The 22,558-nt window shown below is 46.5% G+C and overlaps 1 protein-coding gene across 1 annotated transcript; it reads left to right on the top strand.

The window, feature by feature from the left end:
* Positions 1-736: 736 nt before the first annotated feature.
* MRPS30 (mitochondrial ribosomal protein S30) lies at positions 737-13,838 on the top strand. The gene is made up of 5 exons (XM_089495821.1): positions 737-1,338; positions 7,373-7,518; positions 11,025-11,130; positions 12,232-12,408; positions 13,326-13,838. Exons 1-5 carry the CDS (start codon positions 771-773, stop codon positions 13,592-13,594), a joined length of 1,266 nt encoding a protein of 421 aa, XP_089351947.1. The 5' UTR covers positions 737-770; the 3' UTR covers positions 13,595-13,838.
* The last annotated feature ends 8,720 nt before the right edge of the window (positions 13,839-22,558 follow it).

The following is a 22,558-nucleotide window of genomic DNA, read 5'->3' as shown; positions in this document are numbered from 1 at the left end:
CTGCACTCAATATGTGTTGGCAGTTTCCCATCCAAGTACTAACCACAGCTGAACCAGCTTAGCTTTCAAGCCGGGATCTGAATGATGAGGAATTAAATCACTGCATACTAGGGCTCCCAGATGGTCGTGCAAAAGAGATTTCAGGAGGTACTGCTTGACATGAGGATGACAAAAACGTCCCTCAAGAGTTGCTTTTGCCAGTTCCTTCCTCTGAAACATAACCTACAGCACCTGGGGTTTGTTGGCGGCCTCCCATCCAAGTACCAACCAGGGCTGACCCTGCTTAGCTTCAGATTCTCTGACGCCACCTAATAAATGCCCCTTCCGCCTTTTGTTGTTGTGTGGCTTGAAGTCATTGCCACCTTATGGGTCTTTCTTGTCAAGATTTGTTCTGAGGAGTTTTGCCACTGCCTTCCCATTGAGGCTGAGAGAGTGTCCAGAGCTGGGAATCGAACCCAGGTCTCCAGAGTCGTAGCCCAGCACTCAAACCACTGCGCCACAATACTCTTGCTAGAAGCTGGCTAATCCTGCCTCTCTTTAGTATAAGGGCACCTCGAGCATGCGCAGAAGCGTTGGTCGGCCATAAGAGCCTCCAGTCCTCTCCTATGAAGCGCTTTATTATAAGAGTATATCGAGCATGCGCAGAAGCCACCTTCGTGGGTCAGCCTTGGCTGCGTGACGCTTACTCGGAGCGTCACCGTCGTCGTTGAGGAGTCACGTGACGGCTCCTCAACCAATCGCAACCGCCCTCCACACTTTCCTTATTCAAGATGGCGGCCTCCATGGGTTGGCGGTCGCTGAGGCTCCAACGGCTGCTCCACAGCGAGGCCTCTTCGTCCTCCTCTTCTGTGGCCGCCGCCGCCGCCGCCGCCTCGCCTCCGTCGCTATACCCTCCGGTGGTGGCCTCCCTGACGGCCAAGAGCCAGGCGGCCAAGCTGCGCCGCCGCCAGCGCTACCACCAGGAGATCCACGAGGCGCCCTCGGCCCAGGAGAAGCTGCGCCTCTACGGCAAGCGGCAGCGGCTCAAGTACGTCGTCTACCCGCAGACCTGGGCCCTCGGCGCCGACCGCTGGTACCAGAGCTTCACCAAGACCGCCTTCGAGCCGGGGCTGCCCGAGGCCCTGGGAGCCGGGGGCCCGGAGGACCTGCTGGACGAGCTCCGCTCCGCCGCGTGCGACGTCCTCCTCCAGGAGCACTTCTACCAGAGGAAGAGGAGGCTCCCGCCCTCCAGCGCCAGCGACCAGGGCCCCGCGCCCTTCCTGGCCCACCTGGTGCCCGCCCTCACCGCCCGCCTCGCCCGCCTCAACCCCGTCCTCCACGCCGACGCCTCCACCGTAGGTCCGTCGCCACTCGGGGCTTGCGGGCGCAAATTACCGCACCACGCTCTTATGCTGGGCCTATTTAGTGTGGCCTGAATACCCCAAAGGCATTAGGGCCTGCCAGTGAATGTAGCGCTAAGCAGGGTCGGCCCTGGTTGGCACTTGGATGGGAGACCGCCAGCGAACACCAGGGGGCTGTAAGTTATGTTTCACAGGAAGGAACTGGCAAAAGCAACTCTTGAGGCTCTTTTTTGACATCTGCATGTAGTGCAGTACCTGCTGAAATCTGCTCCTTTATGTGCCCATCTGGCAACTCTAGTATGCAGTGATTTAATTCCTAGCCATTCAGATCCTGGTTTGAAAGCTAAGCAGGGTCAGCTGTGGTTAGCACTTGGATGGGAGACTGCCAACAAATACCAAGTGCTATAGGTTAAATTTCAAAGGAAGGAACTGGCAAAAGCAACTCTTTGAGTATTCCTTGCCTAAAAAAGCCCTAGGAAATAGGGTTGCTATAAGTCAACAGGTGACTTGAAGGCACACATACAAACGAAAGCCCTATGAAATAAATGGGGTCTATTTATTTATTATTATATTTATGAATAATGTAAATAAATACATGTAAATAAATAAAGTCTGTATCCTGGCTCGGCCATGTAAACCCCCTGGGTAACCTTAGGCAAGTCACGCTATCTAAGCTTCAAAGGACGGCAATTCCAAATGGAAAGCCCTTCTGAAGAAACGTGCCATGAATACTCTGTGATGTGCTTGCCTTAGGGTTTCCATAAATCAGAAATGACTTTTAAGGCACATAGCAACAACAACATAAATGGCCCAAAGGCACACATACAGAAACACTCGGTGCAGTTGGTGTTGGATCTACAATTGCACAGGTCCCACAAACTCATCCACTTATCTATGCAGTGAAATTATCTTTCGTGACTGAATGAATTTCAATAGGTCTTTTTTGTCACCTGCATGTCTTACAGCACTTGCTGAAATCTCCTCTTTTACACAACCATCTGGCAACTCTAGTATGCAGTGATTCAATTCCTAGCAATTCACATCCTGTCTTGAAAGCTAAGACAGGTCAGCCATGGTTATGCTATTCCACTTTAGCTGCTCTGGCTGCCTCCTGCTGCATTCTGGGATTTGCAGTTGAGGGAGGGGCATTTAGAATCCTCAGCCAGATTGCTCTTAGGCTTCACTAACCTCAGAATGCAACAGGAGGCAGACAGAGCAGTTAAAGCAGAATAGCAGTACTATAAAGAGTGTAGTGTGGTGATGTGGTGGGTGTCACTTAGAATCATAGAGTTGGAAGAGACCACAAGGGCCATCCAGTCCAACCCCATCCTGCCACGCAGGAACTCACAATTAAAGCATCCCTGGCAGATGGCCATCAAGCCTCTGTTTAAAGACCTCTAAGGAAGGAGACTCCACTACACTCCGAGGGAGTGTGTTCCACTGTCGAGCAGCCCTTACTGTCGGGAAGTTCCCCCTAATGTTGAGGTGGAATCTCTTTTCCTGTAGCTTGCATCCATTGTTCCGGGTCCTGTTCTCTGGAGCAGCAGAAAACAAGCTTGCTCCCTCCTCAATATGGCATCCCTTCAGGTATTTAAATAGGGCTATCATATCACCTCTTAACCTTCTTTTCTCCAGGCTAAACATCTCCAGCTCCTTAAGTTGTTCCTCATAGGGCATGGTTGGGGTGGTAACCCATGGTGTCACTCTCCCGCCCCCAATAACCTCCTCCCATTTCGCACCTCATTAGCAACACGTTTTTGCGCTTGAAAATCGTAATTCCCATATACTGCTGAATGTCGTGCTAATAATTGTGAGGTAAACCAACTAGCAAAATTAAAATTATACCTTCAAATAGGACATAATAAAACAAATGACAGTATTTGCCCATAGGGAATCATTGGGGAATAATTGCCCATAGGGAATCTTTAGGGAATACTTGCTTATAGGGAAACATAGGGGCTCTACAGACCGCCCCAAAGGGGACAGCCTGTAGCCACTCCTCTTTGCGCAGGATTGGGGCCGCAGCAACCTCATACCGCTGTCCCAATCCAGCCTTCTGAGGGCACACAAAGGAGCCTCGAAAGGGTGCCATAGCCATGGCTGCACAGCCGTATAGCACCCCTTTGGCACTGTGTCATCTGAACGCAATGCCGAAGACGCGCCATGTCACGACACGCAGTCTGGAGCAGTGCGTGGCATCATGGCGCCCTGGGAGTGGATGCAACACCCTGACTCCATCCTTAGGCTGGCCTTTGGGGCCAGTCTGTCAAGCCCCATAGTATTCAAATTTTATTTTTTAAAAAAATTGAAATTTTAATTAAAAAAAAATCAGGGGCCTCTTCTTTCTCCTCCACTGGTGTTCGTCCCACTCCCACCATCTTGTAAAACACTTTAAAGGGAAGCAGATGAATGCCACACCCTGTTTCTGCCAAAATATATGTGTTTGAAGAGCACTGGTGTCACCTCCCCCCCCTTTTTAGTGTGTCGCTAGGTGCAGTCTGCACCCGCCTAATGACACCACTGGTGGTGCTTCAAAGGTGGCTCTGGATTGAGGCAGCTCCATACCTTTGGAGTAAATCTGCACAGGGTCCCACTTTGGGGGTGCATCCACATTGTAGAAATAATGCAGTGTTTTACACCATTTGTCAAAATCCCCTCCATATATTTGGGTGTTTGCTGTTGCTGTTGTGTACTTGGTGACCCTAAGGCCAGTGTGATGTAATGGTTTGAGTTGTTGGACTGGAGACGGGATACAAAGGGCCAGCTGCATCCATGTGGGGTTTTTTTTTACAAATGATGTCGAAGTGCATTCTTTCTACAGTGTAGCCGGTGTAGTGTTTTGAGTATTCAAGTCCAGACGCAGCCATGGAAATCCATTCGATGACCTTGGGCACGTCACAGGCTTTCAGCCCCAGGAGAAGGCAGTGGCAAATCTCTGAACAAATCCTGCCAAGAAAACCCCATTATAGTATCACTTTAGGGTTGCCATGAGTTGGAAACGACTTGAATGCACACAACAGCAAAAAGGTGCAACTGTCATGGGTTTTCTTGGCAGACTGCTGTACAAACCTTTCAGCTGTGGAGAAAATTGCCCAGGGTCCCACTTTGGGGACGCATCTACACCAGAGATCCCCAAATATTGGCCTTCCAGGTGTTTTGGACTTCAGTTTGCAGAAGCCCTAGGCAGCTTGGCCAGCAGTAAGGAATTATGGAAGCTGAACTCCAAAACATCTGTCACACCTTTTAGACAAAAGTTAAAAAAAAGAAGTTGGCAGCATAAGCTTTCTGTGTACTTTCTCAGATGCATTTGGACTAAGGAAGTAGACTTTAGTCTACAAAAGCTCACGCTGCCAACTTCTTTCTTTCAGTTACAGTGGAGCCTCTACATTCTCTGGGATTAGGAGTGAAGGACCCCGTGAAAGTGGAAAAACTGAAAATTAAAAAAATATATTCTTTTTACCTGAGAGAACACATCTAGGAATTTTCAGGTCCTGCAGTGCAACTCTATCATCAACATCTGCCAGAAGTTGATCATTGAATCATGCTGGAGGACCTACAAATGCCCTAGAGAAGTGCTTTCTGTAGTAATGTCCAGCTCCTCCAGTGCAACTTTATGGTCGACTTCCAGCAAAATTTCTCTGGAGGGCCTAGAGATTCCTAGAGAGAACACATTAATCAAATCTGCAAATAATCAAATCCGCAGAAGTCAAAGCAGCAAATGCAAAGGGCCGACTGTAGTCTCAAAAATGCTAGAAGGTGTCCCTACATAATGATTCTGCAGACTAACATGGCTATATCTTTGAATTTCCCCTCCATATATTCGGGCGTTTGTTGTTGTTGTCTTCCAAGTCGTTTCTGAGTTGTGGTGACCCTAAGGCCAGCGCGGTGTATACCCAAACCACTGTGTCATGCCACACTGTAGAAAGAATGCTCTTTGACACCATTCGTCACAAAGGACAAACAAAAAACCCACAGCCCATATACAGTTGGCCCTCTGTATCCATGGATTCCTTATCCATGGATTCAATCATTCACAGCTTGAAAATATTTTTAAAAAATACATAAATTCCAAAAACCAAACCTTGATTTTGCCATTTTATCTAAGGGGTACCATTTTGTTGTTGTGCCTTCAAATCAATTCCTACTCATGTTGACCCTAAGGCAATCCTGTTGTGGGTTTTTCTTGGTAATTTTATTCTGAGACGATTTGCTATTGTCATCCTCTGAAGCTGAGAGAGTATGACTTGCGTAAGGCCAATCAGTGGGTTCCCACAGCTGAGCTGAAAATTAAATTGTGCTCTGCAGAATCATATTCAAACCACTATACAACACTGGCTCTTATGCCATTTTACTGTGCCATTGTATTTAATTGGACTTGAGCATCCATGGATTTTGGTATGCATGGGGAGGGGGGAGCTGGAGCCAAACCCCAGCGGATTCCAGTTGGGTATTTGGGTGTAGGGCCTTCAGAAAGACATGAATGTAAGCATCATGTAACTTATGAATGTACACAAAATGTTAATTTTATAGAGAACTACACAGATAGTTTAACTGAAATCAATATAGTCATCCCTCCATCTGCATCCATGAATTCATCCATCTGTGCCTTGAAAAAAAATCCACAACAAATCTTGATTTTGCCATTTTATATAAGGGATATTATTTTCCTATACCATTATATATAATGGGACCTGAATAGCCATAGATTGTTAGTATCCATACGGGGTCCTGAAACCAAACCCTAGTGGATACCAACCAAAGGCCCACTATATTCAGTTTCCTCACATTCAAAAAAGGAGCAAGCATAATAAGAAAACAAGACTGAGGGTACATCTACATTGTAGAAATAATGCTGCACGATAGCATAGAATCATAGAGTTGGAAGAGTCCACAAGGGCTATCAAGTCTAACCCAATTCTGCTGTGCAGGAATGCACCATCAAAGTCCTCCTGACAAATATATTCTATTTTTCTCTACACACAGATTGCTAAACAATGTATATTTAATACTAAATGTTCATTCAAGTCCACAGCTTTATTGTCATACGGAAATTGAGACATATTAAAGCATTGCTAAATCAGAAATGCATAGATAGTGTCACAAGCTAATTCACATGAAATGTTTCCTTCTTGGCATCTGTTACAACGATTTACTTGAGTATAATTCAAAGCTATAGCCCTGTTGGTCTGAACTGGTATGAAGCTGAGGATGTTGATTTATGTTTTAAGACTTAAATCTAGGAAAGCTTATACTATCATCTTCTCTTTCTCTCAGTCTCAAGGGTATTACAAGATTTCTTTGGGGCAATACAGACCAGCACTTTGTGCTGGCCTATAGGCGGAGCCATGGTGCAGTGTCCACACGCTGGATGCTGTGACTCCGCCCCCTTTGCACCATGATGTTGTACGCCCTTCTAGATGGCACGTAGAATCATGGCGCAGCCCTGATGCTGCATCTGGATTATGCAGATCCAAAAGGGCATCGCAAAGCTGCGCCGCTGCAGCTGTGACAACGCTCTAGAGAGGGTGCAAAAAGGAACCCTTTTTGTGGCTCCTTTTTGTGCTCTCTAGAGGCCAGATCGGGGCTGCAGCGTTCGGTTGCCACAGCCCTGATCCGGCCAGTAATGGGACGGCTGCAGACCGCCCCTTTGCATGCTTGAATGAGTCAAATGTGATGTTAACTGCCTGAAATTAATTAATGTTGAAGCACTACATTTGTCACTTGAGGTGTGTGTTCATTTTTTTACAAACTGAAAGATTAAATAGAAAAAAATGTACATTTCCCATTATATTCCTACAATTTCTTAATTATGGTGATGTTCCACATTTCCTATGTTCAGAGTTGTATACAATATTCAATGGTCGATTCATATAGTGATATCCAGTGCTCCAAATGTTCTTGACTGCAGAGATAATTTGCAGAGATGAGTAGTGTGTGTGTGTGTCTGTGTATGAAGCTGAGTAGTGCAAATAGCATAATATTTCTACAAAGGGTCCTGACTTCCAGAAGTATTAAAAGCACTCTTGTTTCAGATTATCAGCCAGAAGTCAATTTCTATTGGATGCGTGGTGAGACAGTGGTTCCACGTGGACATCGGAAGGGCAGAATTGACCCACTGAGATTTCAGATCGATGATAAACCCCACTGTCAGATTCGTATAACAAGGCAGCTTTCAGAGGTATGAATGTGGGCAGAGTGATCCAATGAATAGTTTGGATGGGGATGGATGGAAGTGAATTGAAGGAAGAAAAGCAGCTTTACTGAAAACTTTACTAGTTTTTTTGCTGTTTGCTCACTCCTGCCCACCCCCTTTAAATGATTTCCTTCTCATTGATGACAATGGGAGAGAAATTAACTATGTTATCTTCTGCTGATAAACAGCCTCTAATGGTATGCCAATGAAATTTTGTGACTCCCCAGTGTTTAGAGTCTGGCATGGGAGACCTGTGTACCTTTTTGTAGCATTTCAAAAAAGCTTGATGTGCTGGGCTGTCATGCCTTTGCAGGGGCTATGGCCTGGTACAGACGGACGATTAGCAGCGTCCTCCCGGCAAACTAGGGCTAGATGAGGCCACCATCATAGCTCGCCCCCGTCTACAAGAGTGGAGCCATGATGGTGCAAGCGTGGCGCAGTGCCCAAATGGTGCTAGCCAGTAGTCACACAATCGGGGTGTGTGAGTGCGCCAATTGTGCCCCTTCCAGGCAACTGCTTTTGGCAGCTTTTTGCTCCCGAGAGGGAGCGCATTGTTGCCGGGCCGATGCGGTACAAAGATGGGTGGCACGGAGCCGCTCATCTGTTGAGCCCCTATACAAGTTCAGCCTGGGCAAATGATTTCCAGATTAATTGATATCAGTGGAATTATTATTGCTGATTTCAGGAGATATAAATTGAATTTTAGAACAAAACAGACTATACCCACAAAGGTTTTTGGAGCCAGTTTACGAATTGTTAATTTGACAGTTCCCTGCCCTTAAATTTATACATGGGGAAAGGGATTAAGTCCAGCAAATACTGCCAATTCTGCTGTGCCTCGAAGACCATGGCAGTGTCAGTTGGAATGCAGGGAGAGCTTTTAATCTGCTTTTGGCACTAGGCATGATGGAACTGTGCTTCCTGCTTCTTCTCTTCCTTCAAGGCCAGGACAGTGGCAGTTGGAAGTTTACAGATTAATATAATAGAGTCCCCATAAACTTCTGATAGTCATGGAATAGTTTTCTGAATTAAAACTAGATGTACACATTTGGATTTTGAACTATGGCCTCAGAGAAGCTCAGTTCCTTGGTTCTGCACAAATTGGAGTGGGTACACCTTTCTTTGGAAGAGCATGCATAGCATTGGTTTATGTTGGGCAATCTCCAGGTCTATCTCTAAACTTGAAATGATGGAATGTATGGATCACTTACATATTTTTAATATATTCTGACTTATTTCCAGCAAATAGGTCCCAAGATGTTGTATAATATTTAAAACATATCACACATCAGCAGAATTATCCACGTGCAGCAGGGAGGAAGGAGTTGTTCAGAAGAAGGAGTGCACAGGGTATTGAGTCACATGTGGATGTGGTAGGAGTTTCCACTGCATGTGGATATTTTGGGCTCACAAGAATCCTTATTTAATCTTTTTGTATTCAAGGCATACTAATAGTGCTCATACAGTGGTCCCCCGGGTTACGAAATTAATTCGTTCCGCTGCCCTTTTCGTAACCCGGAAGACTTTCGCAAGCCGAATTGCCATAGGCGCTAATAGCGAAAGCCGCTTTTTGGTGCGAAATAGCGCCGAAAAGCACCAAAAGTTTTTTCGTAACCCGAAAAAACTTTCGTAACGCGGAACAGTTTTTTTAAATTATTTTTTTTCGTAACCCGGGAATTTCGTAAGGCGGTGCTTTCGTATCCCGGGGTACCACTGTAATTCTTATAGTTACCTCACTAACTAGTTAGGAGTGTGCTACTGATTCTTCAAATTATTTTCATAATCTTACAAGGTGCCTTATTCACTTGTAATCTTCTAAGCATTCAATTTCAGTAGAAAGAATTTTTATGGTATGATATGAGACATTGCTTTTGTTCTGGAGATTAGCTTTAATTAACTGTGTTGTTTTGATTAAAAAATAGATAACTTGCTTTCTTGTTGTCTTTCACACACTTTAAGACTAAAATTCTGTGCATAGTTGCTTAAGAATAAGCTTGGTGGAACTAGAGTAGATATGCACAGGTTTGTGCTATAAGGGTTTCACTTATTCAATGAAAAACATGGCTGGCATCCTGTTGATGAATTACAGTGACACAAGATGAACTTCACCCATCACAACTCAAACTTCTGTTGTTGTTGCCGAGGTAGGAATTGTATTCCAATCACACAACAACCAAAATCCCTCCCAACTCATCTTATCTGTAGTGCAGCCCCCCCCCCCCCCAGCACAATACAGCCATTCCCATGTTGTTGGATAGCTGGGGGAACGGTGAGGACATGCCCATCTGTTTTCCTGTAGCTGGATGTGGTGCGTGGATGCCACATGCAGGAACATCCCGAAGATCTCATGAGGTCCCTGCTGATGCCTGACACAGCACGTCCATCTATAGGAAAATAGTTGGATGTTTCCTGGTTGATTGTGTTCCACTATTCAGTAACATGGAAATGGCTGTGTTGGATGCTTACATTGTATACAAGGTGGTGGTAATGGTTGGTACATTGGGAGACATCGCTGTAAATCTTCATCTGATGCAGGATCTCAAACCTTGTTTCATACTGATGTCCTTTCTGCAGGTTGGTGATTAACACTTTACGAAGGCACTTGGCATTGCTGAATCAGTGGTTTGCTGGAAGTGTTGTTTAGTTCCTTTTCCTTTGAAATGTTTGCATGTAAGATTATTCTTAATCATGGCTTGGTATAGGGCCAAATTAAAGGTTTTTCTTTTGTTACAAAACTCTTGTTGCAGAAACAGGACTGAGTATTTCTTGGTGAAAAGAGGAAATGACTTAATATCTTGGTAAAGCAAGTTGAATAAACATTGGGTTGAAGCATTAACAGCATCTAACACAACCAGCAAGAAGCAATAAGGGATTCAAATAGTAGGGAACCACATGGACATTATGCTGTTGACTATATCATTGTAGTTGTAATGATAAGTTAGACAAATGTTGCTCAAACACTTATTGACAATATGATCTTGTCTTCTCTACTTGTTTAAGAAGGTGGTTAGCTACTTACTGCTGTTGATGCCTGCCTTGGGAAATGCAGAAATTTCTTGAATATTAGACATATACTATCAGGGTTAAATTTGTAAGTGTTTCCTCTCTCCACCCACACCAGAGTTGAAAAGGTTGATCATTCTCCTATCATTGCTGAAGTGTTCTTTGATTAAAAGAAAAGGATATGTCCTTATGCATATGTGGAGAAGTGGTAACATATTTAAAGCTAGTGTTATGGATGCTCTCCCTGTGGCTCATTTTTTCCACCAACCTTTGAAGGCTACAATTCAGCATGAAGAGTTGTTCTGTTGAAAATCAAGAATCAAGTAAACATCAAAGGAAACTGTTTCATCTTAAACCTGGTGGCAAATCAAAAAATTGAGTATTAGATTTAATGCGTAAGAGGTTTCCATTGAGGACTTAGAATGTTTTTTGTCAATAATATGTTCATTGTATACTAAGATTTACTTTCTTTTTATTCCTCCTTCAAGTTTATGCCTCTGGATTATGTGGCCCCTGGAGAGATTCCTGTTATTAATGTTTTACCTGATAAACTTCCATTGTTCAAAAGACAGTATTACAACAAAATATTTATAGGTAAGTTTACCCTGTAAAAATAATAACATAACATTTCTGTTCAAGTCTTTGCCAATATTTTGTTTTATTTTCTATTTTAACTATAATATCTTGTTAAAATAACTTGAAATCTCTGTTTGTTCGTTATTTGACCAAAAAAAAAACTAGTCAAGACTTCACCAACTCATGTTCCAATTTATATGTATACACTGTCTCCATGACTAGTATAATGCTCATGTGGTCACACTGCTATATTGTTCTTAGGGGACAATGAAAGAGAGCAGTTTTCATAAATTGTGGAGAGAAAGAGCACTTGAGCTAGGAATTTTATTTTCTTTGGATTTGTCCTAATTTTTTTAATAAAATAACTAGCTTCTTTGTCTAGGGTACATACTTCTGATTTTGGTGAATATTTTTTAGTTAAAATCATACACTGGTGAAAAAATATAACACTGTAAGTAAAATATAAGATGTACATCGATCCTTGATGTTCGTAGGGGTTAGGGGCACAAGACCACCACGAAAATCAAAATTTGCAAATAAAGCAGGGGGGAGAGCAGTATGCACGCATATGCCGCCATCCCTTCCAAAACCTCAAACAGCTCTAGCAAGCTCTCTGGCGTGCTGGAAGGGCAGGGGAGCGCGCATTTGCGGCTCCCCCTTTCCCTTCCAAGGCTACAGGGAACTCTCTGAAGCCTTGGAATGGCAGGGCGAAGGGCACACTTATGGCTCCCCCCTTCCCTTCCAAGGTTTCCAAGGGTGGGCAATCATTTGCCCAACCCCTTCCAAGGGCAGAGAGGTGCTTGGGGAAAGAGGCAGCTCTCTGTCCTGGAAAGAGGCAGGATTGGCTCACAGAACCCTTCATCACTTCTCCCTCCTGGGCTTTTTCCCTCCCCAGGGGGAAAACATGGGAATGAGGACGAGGAGGAGTGTGCACACAGTGGCCTTGAACTTGTGAATAATCAAAACCTCAAAGTGTCAAAGCCACAAATGTTGAGGGACGACTGTAGTTACAAAACATCTATAGCAATGAACTTAAAATGCCAATGTTTAAGTTAGAGTTTTTGTCATCTGTTGGCATAATTGCACTAAACTGAAATAACTCTCTCTTAATGGATTTAGGATCGCAGATAGCAGATCCATGCACCTATGGACATACACAATTTCATTTAATTCCTGACAGACTGAAAAGGACTAGACTTATAGCACAGAATTGTGCAGATCAGATTGAAGTTCCTTTCCGTGCTAATGCAATTGCAAGTCTTTTTGCTTGGACTGGAGCACAAGCAATGTACCAAGGTAAGTCAATAATTAGAAGCTACATCTTGACTTGCACCACTTACTGAAGATAATTAAATGAACAGCTCATATTAATAATATAAATATTGTATTAATGCAATTGTAAATGTTAGCAAGTGATAGCCATATGATTATAAACTAACAAATTAAAATTTCTAAATATTGGGGAGCATAGTCTTATGGGGAGAAGAAATAGTACTTTCTGTAATAAAATTCATCATCATAGTTGACGTTCATCAGAAACCTCTTGTAAGGCTATTATGAAACTACCACAAGTCTGCGAGTGTTACTCGTTATCAAAGTAGTGTTGTATTACATTATTAACTTAGAGACTGATTTGTTTTGAAAGTCCCAGGAGGAATCATTTGTTTTGAAAGTCCCAGTGTCAAAAAGGTTAAATGACCCACTTGCATAGTATAGGGTATGAGAAGGTGGTGGGGAGAAATAGTACCAGTGATAGTTGCCCACCGTCTGAGTTATATAAGGTTGAATTGAGCATTAATGCGCTAGACACACCCTGCTTCTACCAGTGAAGTTGGGATGATTTTCTTTCTTGCTGTGCCTAAAACCACACTTGACAGGGCTGGAAAATCCTTCAGAGTAGGTATCTGGCACTATGGAAGTGCTATAGAAGGGACTGATGAGAAAGTTCCTATGTTTCTTGCAGCATAGCTTTGGATTTAGCCAAAGTTATATATGTGACCTGCTTGATTCAAGGAAATTTCCCTCTAGTGGACCCTTTCAGTTGTTAAAAGTTACTATCTAAAAATTACTCTCTAAAAACTTGGGATGTTCTAACAAAATATTCATCTTTGTAGTTTAGACTTAAGCATTCCTACTCCTTTTCCTTGTGGTTTGCTTTTCTTTTGCTGGTGATTTTGTTTAGCTGCCTCTCTTTTCCCTCTCATTTTCCCCAGGATTCTGGAGTGAGGCAGATGTGACGTGGCCCTTTGTATCACAGGCTGTGATTACTGATGGAAGATATTTTGCCTTCTTTTGTTACCAATTGAATACCTTGGCTTTAACTGTTGATGCTGATAAAAATAACCCAAGAAAGAATATTTGCTGGGGAACTGAAAGTAAACCTCTGTATGAAGCAATAGAAGACAACGATGTGAAAGGTTTTAATGATGAAATTCTGGTTCAGTTGGTTAAATTGCTCTTAAACAGACCAAAGGAACTATAACTTAAAATTCATATAATCTGAATCGTCTAAAGATGCTGAAACAAGACTTAATGCTTAAAGTAAAAACATTTCCCAACTGTTGAAAGTGCAACACTTTTTAGTACTATTCAGGGACAAGTCTGTTTGGGATGATTGAGAATTGTATAACAGCACTGACAGTGCTGTTAATTGCTTTGGATCATGTACTTGTTATGTATGCAGACACAACCTCATTGCCATTCAAATGAAATTTCAAGATTAAGAACTGTGTGTGGTGTATTATATTAAAATGTTTGTCTAAAATATTTCACAACTGTTGCATACATGATAATGCACAGTATTCAGTAGAACTCCTTTCAGATAGATAATGCAACATACTTCCTCTCCTTGCTCATGCATAATTGCCAGGGATGAAGATGATATCACAGTAGTTGTACATTTAACTTCTTCTTCGTGGTCTCTGCGAATCATACAAATGGGTTTCACTGCACCTGCGCAGTGCTGTTCGGAAACTTCTGGAATCACTGGGCAAAGTTTACTTTGCAACATATAGAAACTTTTTGGTGGTAACTCCGCCCACCCGTTATAAGGCCCCTGCCTTCCCGCTCTTTCCCCAGTTCCTTTTTTCCGCCGTGTTGGCTGCTGTTTGGAACTTTGCTCTTGCTAGCTCGTTTTGGATCACTGGTTTTCTTCTGACTCGGACTGTTTTTGGACTTTGGCTTTTCTCCTTCCCCCGTGTTATTGGACTTTGGACCGTTCACTTCGATTTGGATCTCGCTTTGGCTTGTCGACCTCGGCGAAGATGTCTCCCCCTTTCAAGAAGTGTGACGTCTGTGGGGGAAAGGTTCCTGTGCAGGATCCTCATTTGTCTTGCCTGCTGTGCCTCGGCCGGGACCACGACCCCAGGGCTTGCAGCCTCTGTAAGTCTATGTCCTCCCAAGCCTGGAAGAACCGGGAATCCTGGCTGACGTCCGCAATAGCCCAGGGCAGGATTCGGGAAGGGGATTCCCGTCCCGCTTCAGCCCCTTCGGCCGCTGCTGTGGCTCCTCCTCTCCCGGCCCGGGATGGCCCAGCCAGCGCTCCTCCCTCTACCTCGCTGGTGCTGGATTCGGGGGTCTCTGACGCTGCACCCCCGGTGGCCCGTGGCTCCACTAAGCCCAGTGCCACTTCCAAACCTGCTAAACACCCACATAAATCAGGGTTCTGTTGCCGCCTCAACTCCGACTCATGAGGAGGGAGCCCCCTCCGAAGCCTCGGTGGCATCCCAGCGGGCGGTTTCTGACCGTAAGTCCCATAAGGCGGCTCCATCGGCATCTTCCAGCTCCAAGAGAGCCAAGGAGAAGTCCAGATCATCTGACTGTTCCAAGCCCTCCAGGTCCGATGACTGGTTCGAAAAGGGCCACCGCTGAACCCGATGACTCGGGCTCGAAGAAGTCCACCTCCGTTAAGAAGGATGGGGCTGGGCCTGTGGGCAGGATCTCGGAGTCACCGATCCTCTTCTTTCCTCCAGATGCACCTCGTCGGTCTAAGTCGGGCAAGAAGAGGCAGGCATCGGCCCCGGTCACGAAATCCACGGCTACCAAGAAGGCCAAGTTACTAAGTGGCCATTCAGGCTCCCAGTCGGGGTCTCCTTCCAAGAGGCCGGTCGCATCCAAGGAGGCTGATGGGTCCCAGAAGACTCACCGTCGGGACCGTTCTCGTCCTAGCTCCCCGCCGGTGGTTGCTTCCCTCGCTACACCATCTGTTGAAGGTCGCTCTTCTGTAGGGGATCATGGCCAGGGTGCTACCGTAGAACCGACTGTTGCGGGAGTGCCATCCTCGGTTCTGGGTCCGTCGGCTTCGACAACAGTCCCCTTTCTTCTGTCGGACGACGAGGATCCTTGTGATCTCCCGGTGAGGTCCCCTTCACCTGCCTTGCATTCTCCGGCCTGGGCCCTGGATGATGCGGCGTACTTCTATGACTCTGAGACTGACCAGTTCTACTTGCCAGTACCTAGAGAGGTTGCTATGGCCAAGCCCACTTCTGCTCGGGACCGTGTTCGTGACCAGGATCATGCTCGTGGTCAGGATCGCTATCGACCCGAGGAACGTACCGACCGCCCAGGTCCGTCGACGGCACTTTCTTTACCGCCTGCGACTCGTCCGGCTGAGCACCCCAGGTCCACTGTTGCAGTTGACCTGCTCTCTTCAGACTCTGAACCAGACCCCATCGGTTCCGATGGTGCCTCGGGTGACGAGGGGCTTCCTCGGGATTCCCCTCAATACCTTCACCACCCGGAGGTGGCTTCCCCGACGGGTGATGTGCGGTCATTTGCGGAGCATGTTATCAAAATGTCCAGGGCCCTGGACATTGAACTCTCCTATCCTGAGGAAGAGGCCAAGGATCCTGTTGAGCGCCGTGTCCGTGGTCGGGTCCACGTGACACCCTCCATTCCATTCCTACCTTCACTGGAGACTGGTCAAGCGTTCCTGGGACACCCCTTCTTCACTCCTTGGCCCGCCGCGCAAGATAGAGTCCCTCTATAGGGTCTCAGCTCCGAACTCGCCCTGGTTGACTTTGCACCCTCGTCAGAACTCGGCTATTGTGGAGGGCGCCCAGCAGGCCTCGACTCAGCGTCAGGCTGCCTCGCCGATGGACAAGGAGGCCAAGAAGATTGATGCTTTGGCGAGGAAGGCATATGCGGCGGCTGCGTTAGCGGTGAAGGCGACCAATTACACTGCGTGTATGGGCGCCTATGTCCAGACCTTGATGGAGGGCATCTCCCCGATTGTGTCAGACGTCCCGGATGGGGTGCAGCGGACCCTGACCAAGATCAGGGACAAGGCCCATTCCATTGGCGCCTGGCTCATCACGGCATCCAGGAATGTTGTGGATTGTTCGGGCAGGGCCATGGCAGCATCCATCGCTCTGAGGAGGCACACTTGGCTCCCTGGTTCAGACCTCAACTCCAGTGTCAGAGCCACCATTGAGGACATGCCTATTGATGACTCGGGCCTATTTCATGCCGAGACGGACGATAGACTTAATCGGAAGTTTAGAATGAAGGCGGCGGCGAGAAAGCATGGCATGTCCGCTCCCTTTCCATCCCCTTTCCGCAAGCGGTTTCGCCCTTGGCAACAGCAACAAGGTCAGTTTCATAGGTCCTCCTACCAGGACCGTCAGTTTCACCAGCAGGGCTCCCAGCGCCAGAGGTACCCGTCCTAGTCCTCTTCTTCTGGCCGCCGTAATCAGCCTCCCCGGTACCGTAAGAACCGCCGGCAGGATCCCGATCAAGGCAAGAAGAGGGCATGAAAACTCCCTGCGCACTTCGCCTCTCCTCTGTGTTTTTTGAACATTCTTAGGCCTTTTGCCAACGTATGGGCCTCTATTTCTTCCGACTCCTGGGTGTTAAACATCATCCGTAGGGGCTATACACTCGAGTTCGAAGCCCACCGGAGCTTTCATTTCCACTATCCCCTCGGACACCCTTCTCGACGAAGTGCGCACCTTGCTAGACAAGGGGGCAATCTCCCCCTTATCACCCGATCAATGCTCCAGGGCTTTTTTCTCCAGGTACTTTACGGTACCGAAGGCTGATGGGGGCATCAGACCTATCTTGGGCTTGAGGGAGTTGAACCTTTTCCTTGAATACCGCCAGTTCCGGATGGTAACCTTGGCTTCTATTCTGCCGCTTCTCCACCAGGGCCTGTGGTTCACGACGATCGACCTGAAGGACGCCTACTTCCACATCGGAATTCGGGAGTCCCACCGGAAATTCCTCGCCTTCGCCGTCGGCTCCACCGCTTACCACTACAACGTGCTCCCCTTTGGCCTTGCCACGGCCCCGAGGGTCTTCACGAAGTGCATGGCACCAGTGGTGGCATACCTTCATCAGAAGGGCTACAGAGTCTTCCCTTACCTGGACGACTGGTTGTTTGTCGCCGACTCGCAGCAGCAGCTCCGAGAGGCAGTCTCATTCGCCTTGCACCTTTTGGACTCCCTCGGACTGGTCGTCAACGAGAAGTCCCACTTCACCCTGACCAGACAGGCCAAGTTCATCGGAGCCATCCTCGACTCCGAAAGATGCTCCGCCTTTCTCCCTCCGGACCGTTTCCAGGCGTTGGTGGCATCGCTGAGGCCTTGCATCTCTCACAGAAGGGTGAGGGCCAGGGACGTCCAAGTTGCTCTGGGCCACATGGCGTCTACGACATTCGTGACACCGTGGGCAAGGCTTCGCCTCCGACCACTGCAGTCCTGGTTCCTCTCAGTCTTCTCTCCGATAGAGGACCCTCCGTCCAAGTGGCTCACAGTACCAAGACCGGTGGCCACTTCACTGAGATGGTGGCTGGACGGCCGCAATGTCTGCATCAGGATGCCCTTCCATCAACCTCAGCCTCAATTGACTTTGACAACTGATGCTTCCCTGGAGGGCTGGGGCGCCCACCTGCTCGACCTTGTTGTCAAGGACAAGTGGTCGGCCCAGGACAAGCTTCTCCACATCAATGCTTTGGAGATGCTCGCAGTCGAAAAGGCTTTGAGGGCATTCGAATCTGCTGTCGCAGGCAAGGTGGTCCTCCTGAGGACGGACAACACCACCGTGATGTATTACATCAACAAACAGAGGCGCCAGATCCAAGACCCTGCTCGAGATGACACTTCGTGTTTGGGACTGGTGCATCCAGAGACAGGTGCTCCTCCAGGCGATTCACCTTCCAGGAGAGGACAACGAGTTGGCGGACCGCCTAAGCAGATCCCCTTCGGTGTGCCACGAGTGGAGGCTCCATCCGGAGACAGTCAGCGACCTGTTCGATCGGTGGGGAACCCCCCAAGTCGACCTCTTCGCGACCGAATGGAACAGCCACTGGCCCCAGTTCTGCTCCAGGAGGCGAATGGACGGATCCCTCGGAGACGCGTTCGCCTTCATTTGGACGGGAGAGCTACTCTACGCATTCCCTCCCTTCCCTCTCATCATCAGGGTGGTGTCCAAGATGACAACGGACCGATCGGATGCGATCCTGATCACGCCGTGGTGGCCGAGACTGCCCTGGTTCGCATCCCTCCTCCACCTCTCCAAGAGATGCTTCCTCCACCTCGACTTCCGTCCGGACCTGCTGTCGATCCAGGACGGCCGGATTCTGCACCTGGACATCGAGAGCCTGCCGCTGGTGGCCTGGAGAATCCAGCCCTAGCCTCACTGCCGGATGCGGTGAGGACGGTAATCCTGGCTGCACAGAAGCCATCCACCCAGCGGTCCTATGCCCTGAAGTGGAGGAAGTTTAGCCTCTTCCTTGATCGAAAGGGCTTGTCTCCTGCTCAAGTTTCCACTCCAGTGGTGCTGGAGTTTTTGATTGCGCTGTTGGATGAGTGGTTGTGCCTCGCATCTATCAAGTGCTACCTCTCTGCCATTTGTTCCAGGTACCAATTTGAGGGTAGGGCTTCCTTCTTTAGGGACCCCTTGGTGAAGGGGTTTCTGAAGGGATGTGCCAACCTGCACCCTCCTGTGTCGGTACCGGCCCCGGCTTGGAGCTTGGAGGCGGTGCTGGCTGCGCTCCAATCCAAGCCCTTTGAACCGATGGCCACAGCGGACTTGAGATTACTGACTTGGAAAACCACATTTCTTGTGGCCATCACCTCTGCCCGCCGTGCGGGCGAACTCTGTGCCTTGCGGAGGGACCAGCCCTTCCTGAGGTTCCACAAGGACAAGGTGGTCCTTCGGACAGACATTACTTTCTTGCCTAAGGTCGTGTCTGCTTTCCACATGTGCCAGGACATTGTGTTGCCTACCCTCGCCTCCAATCCGACTTCGGATGCAGAGCAAAGCCTGCACTCTCTTGATGTCATGAGAGCGCTGGCGTTTTACCTGGACAGAACTGCTGCCTCCAGTTGGTCCGAGAGACTTTTCCAATGCTACTCGGAATCGAAGAAGGGGTTACCCGTGTCTGCGCAGAGGTTTTCCAAATGGGTGGCTGGTACCATCCACCTCTGCTATGAACTGCTGGGTAAACCTCTCCCTGGCAGGGTTCCGTCCCACTCCACGAGAGCAGTGTCAGCATCCTCTGCATTCCTGTTGGGCATTCCCTTGGAGGATGTCTGTAAGGCTGCTGTCTGGTCCCAGCCATTGACTTTTATAAAGCACTATAGGCTGGACACCAGAGCCATCCGAGACGCAGCTTTCGGGAGGGCTGTGTTGGTTTCAGGGTTGCATTGATTGCACTACTGATGGTTTGTGTTGTCAGCATTTGTGTACATAATGCTACTGTTTTACATTCTGTTGAATGTTGATTCGCACGATTCCAATGGGACTGGTCTTGCATGACCTTAATCCCCTTCTCAGGTTTTGCATTGTATTGCTGTGTTGAGTTTTTGTGCTTGAACAAAAGACTGACTCTTTTTATGGTTCAAGGTGTTTATTGTTTCAATAAAAATACCCTTGGTTTACCATAGCTTTGGTTTCAGGACACTCCCTCCGCCGCATACCTAAGCTTGTCAGTCTAAACCCATTTGTATGATTCGCAGAGACCACGAAGAAGAAGGACAGGTTGCTTACCTGTAACAGTATTTCTTCGAGTGGTCATCTGCAAATACATACAAATCCCACCCGTCCATCCCCTCAGTGTCCTGCTCTTATTGGCTCTTTCCATCGCCTGCTTGGTGGAAAAATTGCGGAACTGGGGAAAGAGCGGGAAGGCAGGGGCCTTATAACGGGTGGGCGGAGTTACCGCCAAAAAGTTTCTATATGTTGCAAAGTAAACTTTGCCCAGTGATTCCAGAAGTTTCCAAACAGCACTGCGCAGGCGCAGTGAAACCCATTTGTATGTATTTGCAGATGACCACTTGAAGAAATACTGTTACAGGTAAGCAACCTGTCCTTCTATACTTTCTTGCAGTGCAGACTCTCAGTCTTTCATTTAGCACATTTTCATGGTTTTCTTGAAAGTAGCTGTAGATCACTGAGAGTACTACTTGAACATTAAATGTACAGAATAACACTAGATAGGTGTATATCTCACATCAGTTTGCAAGCACAAGAATAGAAAAGGTGATTTCAACCAGAAGCCTTGATTTGCTCAGCCAGTTCAATATATATCAACCTCATTGCAGCAGGAAGATGCATATCCCTTATATTTCTGTGAAGCAGATATAACTGTAAAATTAAAAATTGATTTATATTACTGGTAGTCACATCCACTTGGACAAAATCAATGCACACCTATAAAAAGGTTGCAATTTTGCGCATTGATCTCCAGAGAATTATTATTACTCTAGCTGTGCAACAGCCAGCATAGTTCAGCATTGACTATGTTGGGTTAGGGCCGCTGGAAATTGCAGTCCAGAATCTGAAGGGCTGTAGAATCCCCACCTAATTACAAATATACAAAACATCTAGGAAGGTTTATGCAAGTTGAGTTGTGAGTGACTAGAAACTTCTATTAGTAAAATGGGGAAGTGACAGTTTGACAGTTAACCTTCCACCCCCACCCCCATACTGCTTTCCATACTGTTCCAAAGCATCTCCTAATCCTCTGAAATAAATTATGGAGAAGGGAAGATTAGAACATGAAAAAGAAATTGTGCAGTGTTGCTCTCCTATTCATCCTGCCTCATGTGTAAGACTGATGTACCTAAGAAAGCTGAAACGTGCTGCTATGTGCCTGCATGAAGATACAGACTTTAATATGTTTCTTCTGCCATACACATACCTCTCTGGTTCATGCATCCCATCATTTAGATACTTCACTACAGCGCCACCATAAATGTTGATCACAGAATTATAGAGCTGGAAGAGATCACAGTCCATCCATTCCAGCCTCCTGCCATGCAGAAATACACAATCAAAGCACTCTTGGCAGATGTCTATCCATCCTCTTTTTTAAAATCTCCAAAGAAGTGAAGTCAAAGGCTTTCATGGCCGGCATCCATAGTTTTTTGTGGGTTTTTGGGGCTATGTGGCCATGTTCTAAAGAGTTTCTTCCTGACATTTCTCTAAAGATGCCAGTCACAGATGTTGGCGAAATGTCAGGAAGAAACTCTACTAGAACATGGCCACATAGTCTGAAAAATCCACAAAAAACTCCAAAGAAGCCTTTACTTTTAAAGTCTTGCTAGCAAAGATATCACACCAGAGTCAAATGCAATTGATGTAAATATTTTTAAATAAAATATTTATAGGGGAAGATTATTGGAAATTGATCAGAATTCATTCAGAGTAGTGGTCCACCATTCAGAGTGGTGGAAAGTTTTCAGGAAAGAAAGAAGTAAAATTCATGGCCCACAAACATGGTACCAATCCCTGATACATGGCACGGAGGGAAACCCTGCTGGTACCTCACATGAGATTGCTTAAGCACTGAGCTCATGAATTCTTTAGACTGGTTTCTTTCACTCAGCAGCTCTACATATTGTGCAATCTTGAATAAAGTAAAAAATCAGAAAAAGGAAAAGGGTACAAGTCTCTTTCATTGTCTTGAAATCCTGTTTATATTTCTCTGCATGTTATGGAAAGGCTGAACACCAGATGGCACTATTTACTATTTGATTATATGAAATACAGTGTTGGTGTACTGGCCTAGTGTTGAAATATTTTGCCCCTCAAAAACATGCAGAACTTTTGAAGTAACTAGTCCCTAGCAACAATTTTTTCAGTTTGAAAGCTGAAACTATTAAACAAATAATTAGGTTTTTAGAGACTTTTATCCAGATCGGAGCAATCCTCCCCTCCGAAAAAAGAGATAAATTCAGCAGTTCACATACTTTAGTCAGTTTCAGTATGTCATAGGACTTTGGGTACATGTCACCAACAATGATTTTATGAACCTCAGATGGAAACAACCATTTCTCTGTGCTAACACTGTCACCCACTATCTCTGAAGCTAGAATTCAGAAATCTGTTTAGACTGACAGAAGAGGCCCAATGTTTTGACTCTTTCAACTACACTTTCTGTACCATATCAAAAAATGTTTCAGGTTCTATTTGGTTTCAAGTCTTTTTCCTTGAAGGTTGTGGA

The sequence above is a fragment of the Sceloporus occidentalis genome, unplaced genomic scaffold (genome assembly GCF_023333645.1).
Source record: "Sceloporus occidentalis isolate IW3139 unplaced genomic scaffold, rSceOcc1.0.p SCAF_1, whole genome shotgun sequence".
Lineage (NCBI taxonomy): Eukaryota > Metazoa > Chordata > Lepidosauria > Squamata > Phrynosomatidae > Sceloporus > Sceloporus occidentalis.
Note: the sequence above shows the minus strand (reverse complement) of the source record. Positions and strands in the feature narration are given on the sequence as shown.

Bases quoted from the DNA above. Each gene is read 5' to 3' on its own strand.
- MRPS30 (XM_089495821.1), top strand. From the start codon at position 771: ATGGCGGCCTCCATGGGTTGGCGGTCGCTGAGGCTCCAACGGCTGCTC. The intron at 1,339-7,372 runs GTCCGTCGCCAC...CTCTTGTTTCAG, and splicing joins CGCCGACGCCTCCACCGTAG to ATTATCAGCCAGAAGTCAAT. The intron at 12,409-13,325 runs GTAAGTCAATAA...CATTTTCCCCAG, and splicing joins AGCACAAGCAATGTACCAAG to GATTCTGGAGTGAGGCAGAT.